The sequence below is a fragment of the Lactuca saligna genome, chromosome 5 (genome assembly GCF_052625555.1).
Source record: "Lactuca saligna cultivar CGN05327 chromosome 5, ASM5262555v1, whole genome shotgun sequence".
Classification (NCBI taxonomy): Eukaryota; Viridiplantae; Streptophyta; class Magnoliopsida; order Asterales; family Asteraceae; genus Lactuca; species Lactuca saligna.
Genome location: NC_136421.1, coordinates 231,228,997 through 231,246,898, shown reverse-complemented (window position 1 = coordinate 231,246,898; position 17,902 = coordinate 231,228,997). Strand labels below are relative to the sequence as shown.

The 17,902-nt window shown below is 33.6% G+C and overlaps 3 protein-coding genes and 1 pseudogene across 3 annotated transcripts; 3 read left to right on the top strand and 1 right to left on the bottom strand.

The window, feature by feature from the left end:
• The first annotated feature begins 222 nt into the window (after nt 1-222).
• LOC145046090 (peptide deformylase 1A, chloroplastic-like) lies at nt 223-1,629 on the top strand. The gene is made up of 4 exons (XM_078994378.1): nt 223-767; nt 943-1,032; nt 1,092-1,159; nt 1,249-1,629. The coding sequence occupies exons 1-4, from the start codon at nt 309-311 to the stop codon at nt 1,487-1,489; spliced, it is 858 nt and encodes a 285-aa protein (XP_078850504.1). The 5' UTR covers nt 223-308; the 3' UTR covers nt 1,490-1,629.
• Nucleotides 1,630-5,487: 3,858 nt separating this feature from the next.
• LOC145046359 (peptide deformylase 1A, chloroplastic-like) lies at nt 5,488-7,032 on the top strand (annotated as a pseudogene).
• Nucleotides 7,033-7,578: 546 nt separating this feature from the next.
• LOC145046082 (Pectin lyase-like superfamily protein) lies at nt 7,579-10,238 on the bottom strand. The gene is made up of 9 exons (XM_078994373.1): nt 9,693-10,238; nt 9,402-9,533; nt 9,145-9,315; nt 9,017-9,037; nt 8,714-8,921; nt 8,537-8,618; nt 8,317-8,425; nt 8,109-8,225; nt 7,579-8,030 (listed from the first exon to the last, which is right to left on the bottom strand). The coding sequence occupies exons 1-9, from the start codon at nt 9,918-9,920 to the stop codon at nt 7,728-7,730; spliced, it is 1,371 nt and encodes a 456-aa protein (XP_078850499.1). The 5' UTR covers nt 9,921-10,238; the 3' UTR covers nt 7,579-7,727.
• Nucleotides 10,239-16,010: 5,772 nt separating this feature from the next.
• Nucleotides 16,011-17,902, top strand: LOC145046075 (uncharacterized). Its single transcript, XM_078994366.1, has 6 exons — nt 16,011-16,147; nt 16,797-16,923; nt 17,073-17,158; nt 17,230-17,294; nt 17,394-17,476; nt 17,601-17,902. Exons 2-6 carry the CDS (start codon nt 16,843-16,845, stop codon nt 17,691-17,693), a joined length of 408 nt encoding a protein of 135 aa, XP_078850492.1. The 5' UTR covers nt 16,011-16,147; nt 16,797-16,842; the 3' UTR covers nt 17,694-17,902.

Sequence of the window (17,902 nt, the reverse complement as noted above, 5' to 3'; positions counted from 1 at the left end):
GACCGGATGTACAGCCGGTCATAATGATCATATGTGAACACTTCCAAAAAATTTGTTACCTAGATAAAAAAAAATAAAATAAAATAAAATAAAAAATAGTTACGAATAAACCGAAAAGTTAATTACCTAAATCTGTTTCTCTATTTTAAAAAGTTAAAAAAATACTGACATTTACTAAAGTATATACAAAATTCTCGTGTTATAATCGACACCAAAAAAAAATTGAAAGTGAATCCAGATAAATCCAGTTAGGGCCGGTTTCTAGAACACATTATCTACGATTCAGCTGTACGAGAGCAAAATCGTCAATGATGGATGAAATTCAGCGGCTATTACACCATCTCTCGCCGGCACCACTCGCCGGAAAATGTTCTACACTCGGTAGAACCTCTCCGTTTCATACACAGATTCCAGTTCTTCAATCCCAATACCAACCAATTGCAAGACCCGAAATTTCTCCGTCAAAATCCGCCATTAAAGTGCATTTCATGAAGAAGAACACAGGTCTGGGTCTCAGTTCGTTTTCGACCGGTCCTGCTCGGGCCGGCTGGTTTCTAGGCCTGGGGGAGAAGAAGAAGAAGAACATTACAGATATACCGGAGATTGTGAAAGCCGGTGACCCGGTTCTTCACGAACCCGCCGGAGAAGTACGGCCCGAGGAAATCGGGTCGGAGCGTATCCAGAAGATCATTGATGACATGGTGAAGGTCATGAGGACAGCACCTGGGGTTGGCCTTGCTGCTCCCCAAATCGGTATTCCCTTGAAAGTAATTATTTATTTATTTATCTATTTAAACCTTTTTATCTGAATAATATTAAATCCATAAATATACCTACGAAAATCAACATAATATACTATTATTTACTTTTTTTGGCATTAGGAAGTATCTTATATGTTTAACAGTCTTTTATTTAACTGATTGAATTCCTTTTTTTATTTAGATCATTGTGTTGGAGGATACCGAAGAATACATAGGGTATGCACCAAAGGCAGAAACCAAGGCACAAGACAGACAACCATTTGATCTTTTGGTAAGTATTTATTCTCCAACTTTTCCCTCATAAAATAACTAAAAATCTTGAAATTTTAGGTGATTATAAACCCAAATCTTCAAAAGAAAGGCAACAAATCCGCACTATTTTTTGAAGGCTGCTTGAGGTGAGATTTCATCCATCATTAAATAATCAACAATCACTGCTACTAATACTGATACTGATATTGATAATACTGATATTTGCTACGAGCAGTGTTGATGGATTTAGGGGAATGGTGGAAAGGTTCCTGGAAGTAGAGGTTACGGGGTTGGACCGATATGGGCAGCCCATAAAGGTGGTTGCTTCAGGGTGGCAGGCCCGTATTTTACAACACGAATGTGATCATTTATCGGGAACTTTATATGTTGACAAGATGATTAAGAAAACATTCAGAACTGTTGAGAATTTGCAGTTGCCTCTAGCTAATGGATGTCCTAAGCTTGGTGTTCGCTAGCATTATTATTATTATGGTTTATGGATATTTTGCCAAAAGTTATTCAGATTGTGTAGAGGCTTAATTGTATTATATATGAGTAATGAGTGAAAGACTTTAAAAGTAATTACTTGAGTACAATATAATTGATTCTTTTTTCATTATGGTTCAGCCCATTTATGTGAAAATTGGTCAGTTTTGGTTATATTTTATAGCGAACGAGTCAAATGGGTAAAACTAGAAAGTTTGGTTAAAAAATAAAAGGGCTAAGTGCAGAAAATGGTAATGGACTCTCATATATTTATATATATTTATGTATTATAGCATCTTACTTTTATTTCTTTTTAAGATAGTACTTTGGAATATCTTTCTAATTATAACATTATAATTTTTTTTTTTTTTTATCGTTATAGTAGTAAAAGTTACTTTGTATTTGGATCATATAATACACAAATCTATTGAAGTACATAGTTATTTTTCTTTTTACCAAAGGGCTCTTAGCCTAATGGAGAATGGTCTCATAAGATCTATTCCTCCTTATTCAAGTACTCGAGGCTTAAAAAGGTAAAATAATAATAATAATAATAATAATAATAATTTATACACAAAGTTATATAAATGGTCCTTGTTGTACGGGGAAATAGGCACCTCTAGTCCAACTTTAGAAAAATGGACAAACTCGGTCCTTTTGCTTTGGCGATATTGCGGAAATGGTGCTTCCGACACGGTTCGTCAAAAAAAAAATGCTATTGAATTTTATTATTTATTCCCTAAACTTGCAGGGACCATTTATGTAAAAAAAAAAAAGTTTAAGTACTAAAAGAGAGATGTTGTTTGTTTTTTCAGAAAAAACCACTTCTGACCACTTCTTATTGCATCGTGCAGCACACATGCAACACTTGGGTTCTATTTGTTTTTCTGAAACAAAAATTTATGAAGTCTACGGACCAACTCTGCAAAGTGCAAACCTCTACAGTAGAAGAGATGGACTAAACAGCTGCAGACTGTAATAAGAAGCGTGTTTGTTTTTTTAAACATTTGCATGCTGCTGCATATATTAAAAAATTAAAATAAACTGATTTTATAAACTGAATATAGTTTTTTAATACTGAAAATTTAATAATGTATAACATTTCGGCACGAATTTATGATATTTCAGCAAAAAATAATGATATTTCAACAACAAAATAAAGATATTTTAACAAAAAATAATGATATTTTATCAAGAAATTATCATTATTCAATATAAAAAACGAAAAAAAAAATCAACAAGAATAAACAAAAAGAAAACGAAAAAAAATGAAATAACTTTTCAGCAACATATAATCCAGATTTCAGCAAGGAAAAAAAATGTTGGAAGAGGCAATATAAATGTTACGCCAAACAGAACACACGCGGAGAATTTTTACTCCGAATACTTCTAAAAAACAAACTGCGACATGAAAAGTGATTAAAAAACAAACAATAGTGAGATGAAAAGTGATGCACGTGTTCTGCACCGCGCAGCAATAAGATGTCTGAAGAGGGTTTTTTCAAAAAAAAAAAAAAAAAACAAACAACACATTGGTCTTTCACAGTTGTTTGTTGTTTGTTGTTTGGAAGACTTCTAACTTAAAAATTGTTGTGTGTGTTGCATGACGCAACACTGGATCATCCACTTCAAACTACTTCTCACTTACTTTAAGTTATATTACTCCACATAGATTTGTTTAAAAAAAAGTTTCAACATGTTTATTATTTTAATAATATTTGAAGAATATGTAAACAATATGATTATAGTTTATATAATTTCAATTATTTTTAAACCGTTTGGTAAATTTCAAATAAATATTTTTTTGCTGTATTGTCTATAACCAAATATTAATAAATTATACAGTTAATCATTAGCATCGCCAAATTTATTGAAGTTAATCAGAAAAATAATCATCGTCTTCAAAATTTTAACAAAAATGAACATGTTTTTAGCTAAATTAACAAATTTATTTATTGTTATTTAGCAAATATTATGTTTAATTATTTTATATAAACCTCTTTAATAATCATATCATCACAATGATCTTTATATTTGATTTGCATATGATTAAACTAAATAATTTTTTTACTTAGATTTATTTTTAACTATTGTATTGTATAGTAAATTTCAGTTTATTGCAGCAGTCTGCAAAGGTTAAAAAATAAACAGACTTATGCAATCGTTTGGTTCACCTCTTCTACTGCAGAGGGTTGTAGATGTGTTCTGTAGACTTCATGTATTTTTGCTTCGAAAAAACAAATAGCACCTTAGCCTCGTCTGATGAAGACAACATGACGAGCCCTCTTGGCATCTCAAATCGTCGAAAACACATCAGAGCACCATCATAACATCACTCTCCTACCCAGTCCCTCTCCCCATGCTTAGATACTTAAACCTTTACCTCCAGATGTCCATCAGCGTCTCTCTCCCTTCAGCCATATCCTTTACATCCTGTGAGCGTATCTACACTCGCTTCTTTTTGACCACTCAACCGAGACATCCTTTAGACCCCTCTTTCCTCATCACACTCTTAATTTTTGCTCAACGTGTGGAATACTAGAATCCAGAAACCTGCTACTAGACTACCGAAAACAGTTATAAAGTATATGGTAGCAACAACGATTGAGAAAAACAAAGATGATGGTAAAATCACATAGTAGTAGCAATGACGAGGCTATGAAGGTAAAGCAACTAGATCACTAACAATGATGGTGAAGCCGAGCTTATACTTGAAGCAATGAAGCAACGATAATGAAGAGAAATGAATGTACGTTGGAGGGGATTAGTGAATATTAATGTCCTGGATTTTCAATGTTTGATCTATAATTGTTAATATGCGATCTGTGATTCTTCATCTTTTATATTTGTGTAATAAGTTGTTCATGAATCTAATAAACACCATCGACTATCGGTTGCTAAGCATTTCTTTATTTTTTTTATTTGATTCTTACACATAGAAACGACCCTTTGTATCTTTGTTTGTTCGTTTATCTTGAAGCTAGAAACAAAATTGTTCATCTGATTTATACAGATCAGGGTTTAAGTCGTAGATCAGGTTTTGAGCTACCAAAATTGATTTTGTAACTTGATGAAAACAATTGTTTGGACAAAATAAACAATGGTTTAGATACTGAAATTGGTTTTCAAGGTCGAGATCGGGAATGGAAGGTCGTTGACAGGAAAAATGGATACCAACGTGTAGAAGTGTCACCGGTTGAGGAAGGCCAAAGTACTGAAAGTCAAGGTTTCAAGGAGATGTGGCTTGTTCGGGTAGTGATAAGTTTCTAGTTATGAACGTGTTTTTTACATAAATGGTCCATGTAGTTTGGAAACTTTTTTTTGCAAAAAAGCAAAAGTATGCAAAAGATAAAAAGGAAGAGTAAAATGAATTGTATAGACATTTAATGGCACTTTTTTGATACCGTGTTGTAACGACCATTTCTGCAATAATTCCAAAATAAAAGGATTGAGTTTATTCATTTCTCTAAAGTTGGACCCCAAAATAAAAGGATTGAGTTTATTCATTTCTCTAAAATTGGACTAGAAGTGCCTATTTTCCATACCACAAGGACCATTTACGTAATTGTGTATGCACCGGTAGGGCTGTCAAATCGAGCAGTCATGTCGTCTGTTTTTGTCTGACACGACACGACAAAGTTTTTTGTAACACGACACGACGTCATGTTTTTTTCACTAACACGAAAACGAGCCAATTAAAACACGACTCAACACGACAAAGATAACATTACATAACTATTAGTTTATTTCATTCATCCTTAATCATATATACAATGTCAAAAACGACAAACACAAAAAACATGACAAAAACATGGTCAATCGTGTCAATTTCGTGTCACGAACACGGCACGTCATGACATCGTGTTTTTTAAACTTGACACAAACACGACTCGAACATAGATTCAAATTTTGATTTCGTCGCGATTTCGTTTTGTGTCGTGTATTTTTATCATGTCGTGTCATAAGTTAACATCCCTATGCACCCAAGATGTTTAGAACGGAATCAGTTAAAATTTTGGAGGGGATTAGGTTAAGGATATACTATTACTATTACTACCGCGTCTGTTACCTGCTGGAGACGAGGAATTTTGAACATGACTCCTATTTTTCAAAAAGCGATCAAAGCAGCAATGGTGACTTGCCTTTTCTTTGGTTCGTGGTGCGTTTTCCACTTGCCGGAACCGGAAAATGTGTCACTGCTCCGATTCGTACAGTTTTTGAATCACAATACAAACCGGTTGCAAAACCCATCGGAGAAGTACAACCCAAGGAAATTGGGTCGGAGCGTATCCAGAAGATTATCGATGACATGGTGAAGGTCATGATGGCAGCACCTGGGGTTGGCCTTGCTGCTCCCCAGATTGGTATTCCGTTAAAGGTTAAGTTACGTTTTGGCACATTACTTACAATTTGTTGATTTGCCAGGCATTCAAGAAATTTAGTTAAACAATGTTTCGCAACTACGAGGTGGGAAATTAAGATTGAAAGTGCGAAAACAATAATGACTCAAGTTCCTGATATAATTCAAGGTTTGTATAAACTTGTTAATGAAGAAAAATACAAAAATAAAAAATGAAGCTACTTGTCTAGGATAATATGAACTTCATCAAAATCAAAGCTTTTTACCACATGGTATCATATATTGGATCAAGTAAATAACATGAGAAAACAACTTCAATCTAGGATTATACATAAAGTTATACCTTCTTATTTAGGAATGATACAGTGGTTGTTGAGAAAAATAATTAGAAGAATTTTTTTTTAAAAAATGATGAAACTAACATTGGGTCATCAGTACATGAACTTTCACATGAATAGTAATTCATAATTAAGTATTTTGTGTATATAATTGACCAAGCTAGTGGTTCATTATTTATGTTTAACAATCTTTTCTTTAATTAATTGCTTTTTTTTCTTCAGATCATTGCGTTGGAGGACACCGAAGAATACATAGGGCATGCACCAAAGGAAGACACCAAGGCACGAGATAGACATCCTTTTGATATTTTGGCAAGTGCTTATGCTAATCCCCATTTTCACCATGAACCAACTATCCTTTCTTTTCCCACATAAAATCTTCACTAACTTCTGGAAATTTTAGGTGATTATAAACCCAAATCTTCAGAAGAAGAGCAACAAATCCGCACATTTTTTTGAAGGCTGTTTGAGGTGAGATTTTATCCATCGTAAAATAATCAATAATTATTGTTACTGATGTTTATACTATGCTGATATTGATACTGATATTTCGTACAATGTTGATGGATATTGGGGAATAGTGGAAAGGTTCCTGAAAATAGAGGTTTCCGGGTTGGACTGATATGGGCAGCCCATAAAGGTGGTTGCTTCAGGGTGGCAGGCCCGTATTTTACAACATGAATGTGATCATTTACCAGGAACTTTATATGTTGACAAGATGGTTAAAAAAACATTTAGAACTGTTAAAAATTTGCACTTGCCTCTACCAAATGGTTGTCCTAAGCTTGGCATTGTTCCTGAGCATTTTCTGAAAATTATTGATTATATTGTTTGAGTTAAGACTTTATTAGTCATTACTTGAGTACAAAATAGTTTATTCTTCTTCATTAGGGTTAAATGCAAGATCAAGAATCTACCCAATTATAGATGTCATCGAAATAATAAATAATTTTCCACCCTATAATCAATAGCGTTATTCACACTATAATATCCTAATGAAAAAAAAAATTTGATTACAATGCTATAATTGAATAGAGTATTCACACTACAATATCCTATTGTTTGAGTTAAGACTTTATTAGTCACTACAATCTAGTAATAGAAAGAGACAAAGACAGGGTGTTTTAATAAAATAAATAAATAAAAACATGTTGTTAATTTTGCATTCGGCCTTTTTCGTTATGATTCGGCCCAATGTAGAAATGTGTTCATGAACATAAATCCACATGTAGCGTAAATTCACATAACTACATACAAAGACAGGATGATTTTACTCCAATTACGTTTAAAAAAAATGTTCATTTTGGGTTACTTTTAATTATAACTAGTGAAATGAGTATAATTAAAAAGTTTAATTAAAAAAGAAACATTTCAAAAAAGGTTTTAAAAAAAAAGTGATCTATTTCGATTCATCTTAAAATTACCCGTTTTGACATGTTATCCAACCTGCCAACCGACACACCAACACAAAGGCATACATTTTTTTTTACCAATTATAATTTTTTTGCATAAATATAATTAATTAATACATTATAGCATTATTGACTCAATGGGCTGAAGATTAGGTATGTATGAAACAATATGTTTAATGAAGGTTGCCGAATTTGAGTAGTAGCAAAGAGGAGGGTAAATAGTCCCCGAAGTTGTCCCCGTGGCTTCCCAACAAAAAGAGGTTGTGGTGACGTCATCAAAAGATGACACAAGATAAACATCTTCCAAAAATAGCCCTTCACAAGGGGCAACATCACTGCATGCAAATCTTATCGCTTCTTTAGTTGCTGAAGTTCCTCTTATATTCACATACGCTATATTCTCCACATTAACACCACAAGTCTACAATATCACACAAAATGTATATTTAGTTTTAGATATATCCATATTTGCATTTAATATGATAAGACATGTATGTACCTTGTTTGGACATGGTGTGTTTGAATCACAGTAATATTGATCGATTATGATTGGATTTGATACATTTTGCATCCAAATATCATCAAATTTAACATTTTTCACAAAACCACTTCCACCCTGATGAATTAAAACTTCACATAATCCATCAACTCAACATAAAATTATCATATCAAAAATCAAGTTAATTTTCATCAAGAATCGAAATTACCTGCCATGTTTTGATCCTGACTCCATTTTCAGTGTTTGACAGAATTGCCCCTTGAACACTCACATCATATACTTGATCACATGTGCCTGACTTTCCCAAGCTCCCAATACTTCCAAATTTAAATATCATAAAATTCATTTTTTTTATACACTGATACAAAAAGTTTATAAAAAAAAAAAAAAAAAAAAAAAAAAAAAAGTCTTTTTATTTATTTATTTACCTTATCCCATGGCCTGGACCACAGAAAATCCTCCTCACATCAACTTTTGAGGAATTACTGACTATAGATATGCAGTCATCACCTGGATCATTCATTAAAAAGTAAAAACCCTAATTTTATACAAAATTTACAAACATAACATTCTGGAATTGTGATTCTGATAAAGTAATAACTAACCTGTTCTAATGACACTGTCTTTGACTTCAACATGAGTGGATGAACTTATGTGAATGCCATCTGTATTAGGGCTCCATGAAGGAGTAAAAAGACTCACATATGACACTGAAACCCTGTCACAATTCGTGAATGCCATTTGCATTTGTTGACCATTTCTAATCATCAGATTCTTCACTACCAAATTGTTGCATTTGTGAAAGGTTATAGCCTGCAATATGGTGATTTTAATTTCCATGAATGTGTAAAATCACATAATTTTTTATTCTCTTTTGGATGTGAATTCAATTCTCCATTGGTACTAACCGTTGGAGCATGTCTGCAAGGCTGGAAAAAAGGAAAAAAGAAGAGAGATATTAGATTGTATTTATATGATACAGATAGAAGAAAGAAAGATGGTGAATTTGAGGTCGTATATATAGAACAATAAATACGTTTTTAGGGTTGATCTTGCAGGAACTAGCCCACCATTCTTGCCCCATGCCATTAATGGTTCCTCCCCCTTCTACTGTGAGGTGATCAACGCCATGGAAGTATATCCATTTATGTGTGTCGTTGCCATTCCAGATATCGGGATTACTTGGAGCAACAATGGAGCCGAAGATCTATGAAGATATGAAACAGTGATTTGATTGAAAAGATTGTGATGAGATTGAAGAATATTGTAATGATCGATTGATGTTTTTCATACCATCAAGGTAATTTTCGAGTGGCAAGAACCAGCGAGATTGATTGGTCGAAGAAGATAAGAACTTTCATCGGGGATTATGATTCTTGACTCTACCTTTGAAGAACATGCCATGTCCCAAACATCTGCAAAAGCCTGAAGTCCAAACCCTCATTTAATTAGAAACGCCTAATAATTAGTGTTGTTCGTGAGACCTTATGACTCCATGTAACATTTGAAAAACCCCTCTTTGGCATTTCTACGAACACCTGGTGAACTAAAGAACAACTATTGATGTAAGCTTAATCACCTTACCTGTGTATCATCTTCAATGCCATCCCCTTTTGCTCCATAATCCTTAACATTCAGAACAATTTTTGATTCGAAAATCTTGCTGAAAGCTCCGAATTGTGAGAGCTGAATCTGATGTAGTAAAGAATCAAAAACTCGTGCATTTGCGAAATTCGAAAAGAGGAATACCGAGTAAATGATGAGACTAACAAACTTATGAGCTGAAGCATATAAAAATCCTGGTTCGCTCATCTCTCTACTGTCAGGTTACAGACAAATTACATTGAAAAATTCACAGGGTGTTCATTAATTTTGATGAGCTTTTGCTTTTGCATTTGCATAATTTTAGAGCAGAAAACACGTTTTATTTTTTGTAATTTAGAATAACAGAAACATCATTTCCTTGTTCTCTTCTATCTTCTTTCTCTCTAATTTCACAAAAGAATCATGACTGATGAAGCAAGCTTGAGCCTTGAGGACAGTAGATGCTATTCTCTTTCTCACTCCTTTGATTGTTTATTTACCCTTTGACTCCTTCAGCTTTCACAAATTGCTCCAAAGCTAGTTCGATTGAAATGAACCAAAATTTTTAATAAATTTTATAAATATTTAATATACAAATATACTAAAATTAGTTATTATTATATTATTGTTTTTTTGACATGGAGGTGAAGTGTGATTTATTTATTTGGAATGATTATAGGAATGATTCGGGTATTTTTATATTCAGATTTAAGTGATATTATTTTATCTTTAACTTTATTAAATGTTTTTAGAGTTATATTTATTGACCTTACGGAATCAAAGTAATGCAAAATAATATTCATCTTTTATTAAATCAATATAAAAAATAAAACCTAAATTTTTTTAAAAAGAAGTTTATTTTTTTGCTGTAATCTTATGTGCGTTTAACTAATGAATATATATTATCGTATTTGACCAATGACCATCCATCGTTTGAATTATTTGTTCATTGGTATTTAGAATAATATTTTTTTTATGATTAATTAACAGTATATTTATGAAATTTTTAAAAACTCCTGAAAATTGAAAAAACTAATTTTTAGTTGAAAAGTTAGTTATGATTTATAAGCTAGCTAATAAAAAAAAATATATATTTTGTTAAAAACTAGCTAATAATCTAATTGAAATATATAAAATGATATAAAAATATATTTAGAATAGTGAGTTTGTATAAGTAATTAAGGGTGTATTTATAATATTTAAAAAAGAAAACCTATAAAGCTAGTCTAAGGTAGGGATGAAAATGAGTCCAAACCTAGCCCGGATGGACTCGGACTCGAAAAACTCGAAGTCAGTTAACGGGATTTTGTAGGATTGAAAACCGAACCAATATATAGGAATCGGTTTCGGGTACAGAATCGGTAAAGTGGGTCTAGAACCAGAAAACTCGGAAATATTAAAATGGGTAGGGTAGAACAGGGTAAAGTAGATTTAGAACCGGAAAATCTGGAAAAACCATAATTTTTTGGTAATTATTTGTTATTTAGTAGGTTGAACTTTGAAAAATTTCATATGGATATCCCGACTTCGGGAGGCTATAATTCATTGAATATGAACTTGATATTTGCAAAATTATAGTCTAAAATCATGTAAAAACTCTAAAATACACTATGGAAAAAACTGTATGTCAATCCTACTTTAAATGAATGAGATACACATGTTTTAACATCTACTTTAAATGAATGAGATATACATGTTTTAACATTTTCACATAATACAAAGTACAAAAACAAATATCTGAAAAGTTGAAAATTTTCAGCTTTGATATCCCGGCTTTAAGGGACTGTAATTTATTGAATATTAAACCAAATGTAACACCCATAAAATTCATGAAAATTTAAAACTTTTTCAAACATCCAGAACCATTATTTATTACAAAATGTTTTCAAATAGTATCATATCAGAGTATCCCAAAGTCAAAATCATAAAGATGCAAGGAGGTGCACTATCACGCATTCGCATTCCCGCGATCATCCGAAGTACCTGAAACAAAATCCAAAACTGTAACCCCGAAGCTTAGGGAGTTTCACCAAAATACCAACGACATACAAATCATAACCATATCATAGCAAGTAAACAATATACATATAGAGTCTACATAAAGACTGGATTGCCCCTATCGGGCCTGCAGTCTAACTAGCCCACTCTCATAACCTTCAGCATGTCTGGTCCGCCCACCCAGGCCTTCAGCCTGTCTGGACCGTTCTCCGGGCCTTCGGCCTAACTGATATGCCCTAATGGGTCTGTAGTCTATCCGGTCCACGCTGAGTTTGTTGGCCTTCAGCATAAAGCAAGTATGCCTCAACCCAACCCCACATACACAATCAACACATAATATCATAAGCTAGCTAGCATGTACAAATAGTCAAACCGATCTAACAAATCACTAATCATAGCATCATCCTATATACCAGGTTACCAACCTAACATGTCACTAACATATCATCATCCTATATATCAGGATACCGACCTAACAGGTCACTAACATATCATCATCCTATATACCAGGATACCGACCTAACAGGTCACTAAGCATATCATCATGCAATAACCAGAATAATAATCCAATAAGGGCCGACATTGGTGCCTTCGATCCTATTAGTATAGTGAGGACAACTCACCTCACAATGTCGAACTGTACCGAACTAAAAAGATCAAAATCCCGAAGCACGACTCCAAGCTCAAACACCTACAACCACCATTGATCCAAATCCATAAATTCCCAAAATACCAAAATACCCTCAGAAGTCAAACTTCGATAACCCCTGGTCAAAGTCAAAGTCAACGATCAAGGTCAACAGTCCATGTTGACTCAACTTGTCGAGTGCAACTTACAGACTCATCGAGTTCCTTCAGAACTCAAAAAGTCGTGAAAACCCCAGTCAACTCGCTGAGTTACCAAGTAACTCGTCGAGTCCATGCAACATCCAGAATATCCGGAAAATCCTCATCAACCCACCGAGTCATCTCACCCTCGTCGAGTTTACTCAGAATCTAGAAAGCGGGTAAACCGTAGCCAACTCGTTGAGTTGACTATGCAACTCTTCGAGTTCCTTCAGCCATTGCGCATTTAGCTTCCAGTCGAGTTCATAGCTCCAAACTCCAAATCTAGCTTTCTAGGATGAAGTTACCACGTAAAGTTGCTAACTTTACATGCATGCAAGGTCTCAGAAGGCTTAAAACACCAAAATTAAGTCTAATAAAACTAAGTCTAATAGGAAGTTTAGGGCATGGAGAATGGCCAAAGCTTTAGGCTTTATGTCAAAGAGGGCCTAGATGAGTCCAGATCTGAAACCATGTCCTTGTGACAAGCTCAAACCCGAAAGTGACTCAGTTTTGCACTAGAAATGACCATTTCTTACATAAGAAGAGATCTATGAAATGGAAAGCCAAGGTAAAGACTTTTTACCTCCAAATGGATGCCAACACGATGTAGATGTTGGATCCACAATCTTCCTCTCGTTCCAAGCCTCTTCAAAAATGCACCAAATACATACTTTTAGCCTCCCACACACTCAAAATATAGGTTAGCTTGCTTAGGGTTTTCTCTCTGGACGTGAAAGGTGGTAAGGAGGCTAGGGGAAAGAACTTAAGGTCCGTTAAATAGGGTGCAAACCCTAAAAATTAGGGTTTTCATGCTCAACCTCTACTCTTCAAATTGGGTCCTCCAACTCGTTGAGTATATACTAGAATCCACACGGCTTTATCAGTCTCTACACGGCGAGTTGGGGTAACCAACTCGTCGAGTAGGTCTAGAATTTTGAATATGAAAGCTTTAAATAAATACCTGGGAGTTGGGATGTTACACCAAAACTGATAACATTATAGTCTAAACTCATATACAAATTCTAAACTACAAGTTGCGAAAAAACACATGTCAATCCGAATTCAAACGAATTAGATATGCATGTTTTAAAATTTTCACAGAATATAAAAAAGCTAAAAAACTAAAAACTTTCAATTTTTATACATCGACTTTAGGTGACTTTAAGTTATTGAATATAAACTTAAAATTAACAAAATTATAGTCTAAAATAAGCAAGTCGTAATCTAAAAAATAAGGCACATGATTTCTTGTATTAGGCCAAGTGGTATACATTGCACGAGAATCTTTGTGGTTGAGCTGGACCATGACCACGACCATGCACACCATCGCGGACGGTCGTGAACGTGCTCCTTCGTGTTGCCGACGACGAACATAAAACGATGAATCAAAATGGTTACCTCCTTCTTGACCGTTCAACGATCATTTTTTAAGTTTTTATTTTATTTTTTATTTTTTACAAAAACTGAATACCTATATAAACCTAATAAAATACTCACCTTTCATCACATTTTACTCTCATTCTATAAACCAAAAAACACATGGAGGATTTGGAATTATTTAAAATTTTTGATTCAGATGAAGCCAGAGAATTCATCTTGACATTCTTGAATGTTGTGCAACACATTCACGATGAAGAAAGTTCTGATGTTGCTCGTACAAGGGCGGTCATCAATCGTGATCGTCAAGCCGCACATGACTTATTGGTACGTGATTACTTTGCCAATAATTGTCTTTACACTGATAACTCATTCAAACGTCGTTTCTGTCTAAATAAAGCTATATTTTTACGAATCAGTAATGCTTTATAAGCCCGTTATGATTTTTTGAAACAAAAAACCCGATCACAGAGGAAGAATAACTTTTAGTAGTATACAAAAGCGTGCGGTTGCGCTTATGTATTTAGGATACGGTATAGCATTTGATTCATCCGACGAACACTTGAAAATATCTAAGAGGGTCGTAGTTAATTGTGTAGATTGGTTTTGTGCATGTGTGTATGAGATTTTTCACCAATAATATTAGCGTAAACCTGCTCCCCGGGATATTGAGAGATTATATTAGGCTCATGAAGAGAGGCATGAATTTTCAGGTATCAGTCTAAATTGTACTCATGTGGCTTGGGAAAAATGTCCAACTGCATGGCGTGGTGAATTCACTCGAGGAGATATACGTGAACCAAGTATAATCCTATAAGCTGTTGCATCTCAAGATTTATGGATATGACATTCTTTTTTTGGAGTTGCAGGGTCTAACGATAACACTAACGTTGTTGGCCAGTCTTCACTTTTCAACGATCTTTGAACCGGCAAAGCACATGATATGACGTTCACGGTGAACGGACAATCGTATAAATATGGTTACTACATTTGTGATGGGATATACTCGGATTATTCTACACTTATGATGGCATATTCGGTTCCTCGGAGTGAAAAGGAAAAGTTGTTCACAAAGAGGCAGGAATCAGCAATGAATGATATCGAGAGGGCATTTAAAGTCCTCAAGCAGACATGACATGTAGTGAAATACGCTACACGACTTTGGGATAAGGATAGAATTAAAAAAAATGGTCCTCACATGTATTATAATGCATAACATGATCATTAAAGATCAATATCAAACGATTTGCACGTATGATCCGGACAACGTCGTCATCCCGCTAGAAGAGTTTGTACCCGGAAAGAGTGAATTTTTATCATGAATTGTTGAAATTCATAACAGCGAAGTGTGTTTCAATATTCGAGAAAATGTCACCAATCATTTGTACCAAGTCAACATGAAAGAAGATTAGTTTTTATTTATTTTTATTTTTTTCAATTTAGGATATTTAAGTTAATGTAATGTTTTTTTTTATTCTAGGTTAATTAAGTAATGTAGTTTGAAGTTGTATTTTTATTTTTATAATTAATGAAAAACTAGTTAAAAAAATTCAATGTTCTTTTTTTTTTCAAAAATTATAAATTTATTGTATTTTTGAATTAAAATTAATAAAAAATGATGTGGGGTGGAGTGGTTAGTGGTGGGTATCCACAGCTATAATGGTTAGTGATGAGTATAACCAATGTTGTCAAGATCGGGATCTTACATATGATCGTTTTTTGTTTTGCAAAACCGTGACCGTAAGATCCTACCGAAAACATTTTAATACATAAAAAAATACATTTTTATCCATCTCCATTTAGTTAACAATAAATTGTTTGAAACATAAAAAATACATATTCAATACATCATTTAGTGACAAATAATTTCATATTGGTATTTTACGTAGTTAGTCCATAAAAAATATTAAAATTTGATTTTAAAAAAATATTCATGATCTTACGATCTTATTATCCGATTTTACAATCTTACCGAAAAACGATCCTAGTAAAACCAGAATAGATTTACCTAATTATAATCGTAGGATTGTACGATAAAAATCACGATTTTGAAAACGATGATATAACCAATGATCTTACCTCGAAGAGGACCATAACTTTGTTGGTGTAATTTACAAGGGCCAAAGTGAAACTTTATCCCGTTTTTTTTGGTAAACGTATTTTGAGGGCACTAAGCAGATCTTTCATAGTTCATACCCTCTCTCCCGACATCTCTATCCCTCTTCAGTGAAGATCTCCGATCATACTACAGTGTAAGTTCCCCTGCCGATTTCATTTTATTCCAATTGGCACACGTACATACACGTTCTAGATTTGAATACCTTAATTACCTGCCGGACATTGCTTCACTCCGATCTTATTAGGGCACAGTTGTGTAGTTGTACATGTCTATGTTGATAAGATGATCCAATTGATGTGTCACATTGTCGTATTCTTGTATCTATCTTTTGATCTTTCTGGTAAAGCATAAAGATTGCGCTTGATTATCATGAAAAAGGCTAGGGTTGCTAATTTCAATTCCCGGTTGGTTGAATGATGTATTTATGTGGATTTCCAGGTATGAAATTCTCAATACTTTATGAAATTAAGATGTAACTATGTCTGAATTCCAGCAAAAGAATAGAATTTCAAGTGGTTAGAGGTTTATAGAGCACATTTAAGTAGTTGTTTATTAAGTAAATGGGGTTAAAAGCTCAAATCGACAGGAAATGGAAAGTGGAAACCCGAGTCTCTGTTGGAGGTCTGATTTTGAGTTTGCAATTAGACGTTTTAAAATTGATTATTGTTTTAAGCATCCTTGTTATATGTGGAGACTGTATTTGCAAATCTTGGGTTTGTTTCCATGAAGTAATAAGTTATGGGAATCTGATTGCTTTGCTTCACTTCCATTTCTTGATGCAGATCAATACAGAAATCAAGTTAATCAGTAACTGTATACTTGATCAAAATGGCTAGTACAGCATGCTTTATGATCATTAGCAAAAATGACATTCCTATCTATGAAGCTGAAGTTGGATCTGCTCCTAAAGTATGATCTCTTGTGACTAATCAATTCAAGATTTCACCAAACATGTTAGATTACACATACAAAAAAGGCTTACTTCTAATTAACTTAAACATTTTGAATTGAATTGTAAAGCTTTAACTCTGACATATACTCTTCTAATTACATTATAGAAAGAAGAGGCTGCACATCAGCACCAGTTCATCCTTCATGCAGCTTTGGATGTTGTCCAGGATCTTGCATGGACTACAAGTGCCATGTAAGACCCTCTCTCTCTCTCTCTCTCTCTCTCTCTCTCATCTATAAAGTTCCCAACTTTTCTGGCTTCAGGTTTTTGAAATCTATCGATAGATTCAATGATTTGGTGGTGTCAGTATACGTTACAGCTGGTCATATCCTTTTTAATTTTTGGTAATTAATTGGTTAATTTACTCTTAATCATATATATTACATGAAAGAACAATATGTCTATTCCTTAATTCAAGTTACACATACACGATTGATGCTGCTTCATGACTCACGTAATGATGATGGGATTAAGAGCTTTTTTCAGGAAGTCCATGAGCTTTATATAAAGGTGACATTTATGAAGTCTATCTTTTTTCTCAAATACTATAAGAGTTGTAATTACTTCATGTTAAATGGATCATTTAGGCAATATGTTATATAATATAAAATGGTTACATGACAATTTTTTGCAGATACTTCTAAATCCTCTCTACCTACCAGGATCCCGTGTAACATCTTCACATTTTGATACCAAGGTAAGAGCCCTTGCAAGAAAGTACCTATGATATGAGTCCTTCATCTTACATTTTCACTTTGATTTTTACTGTGAAAATACTTATTATTGAGAGGGACACAAATTAGAGTGTAATATGTTGTGACAATGTCAATTAAGCATTTACTTTTACTGTGAAAATGGAAGCTTCAAAATATCTCTTGTGAAATGAAAATACTTGGATCTCCATCAATATGTAATGCAACTTGAAATTATTTGTCA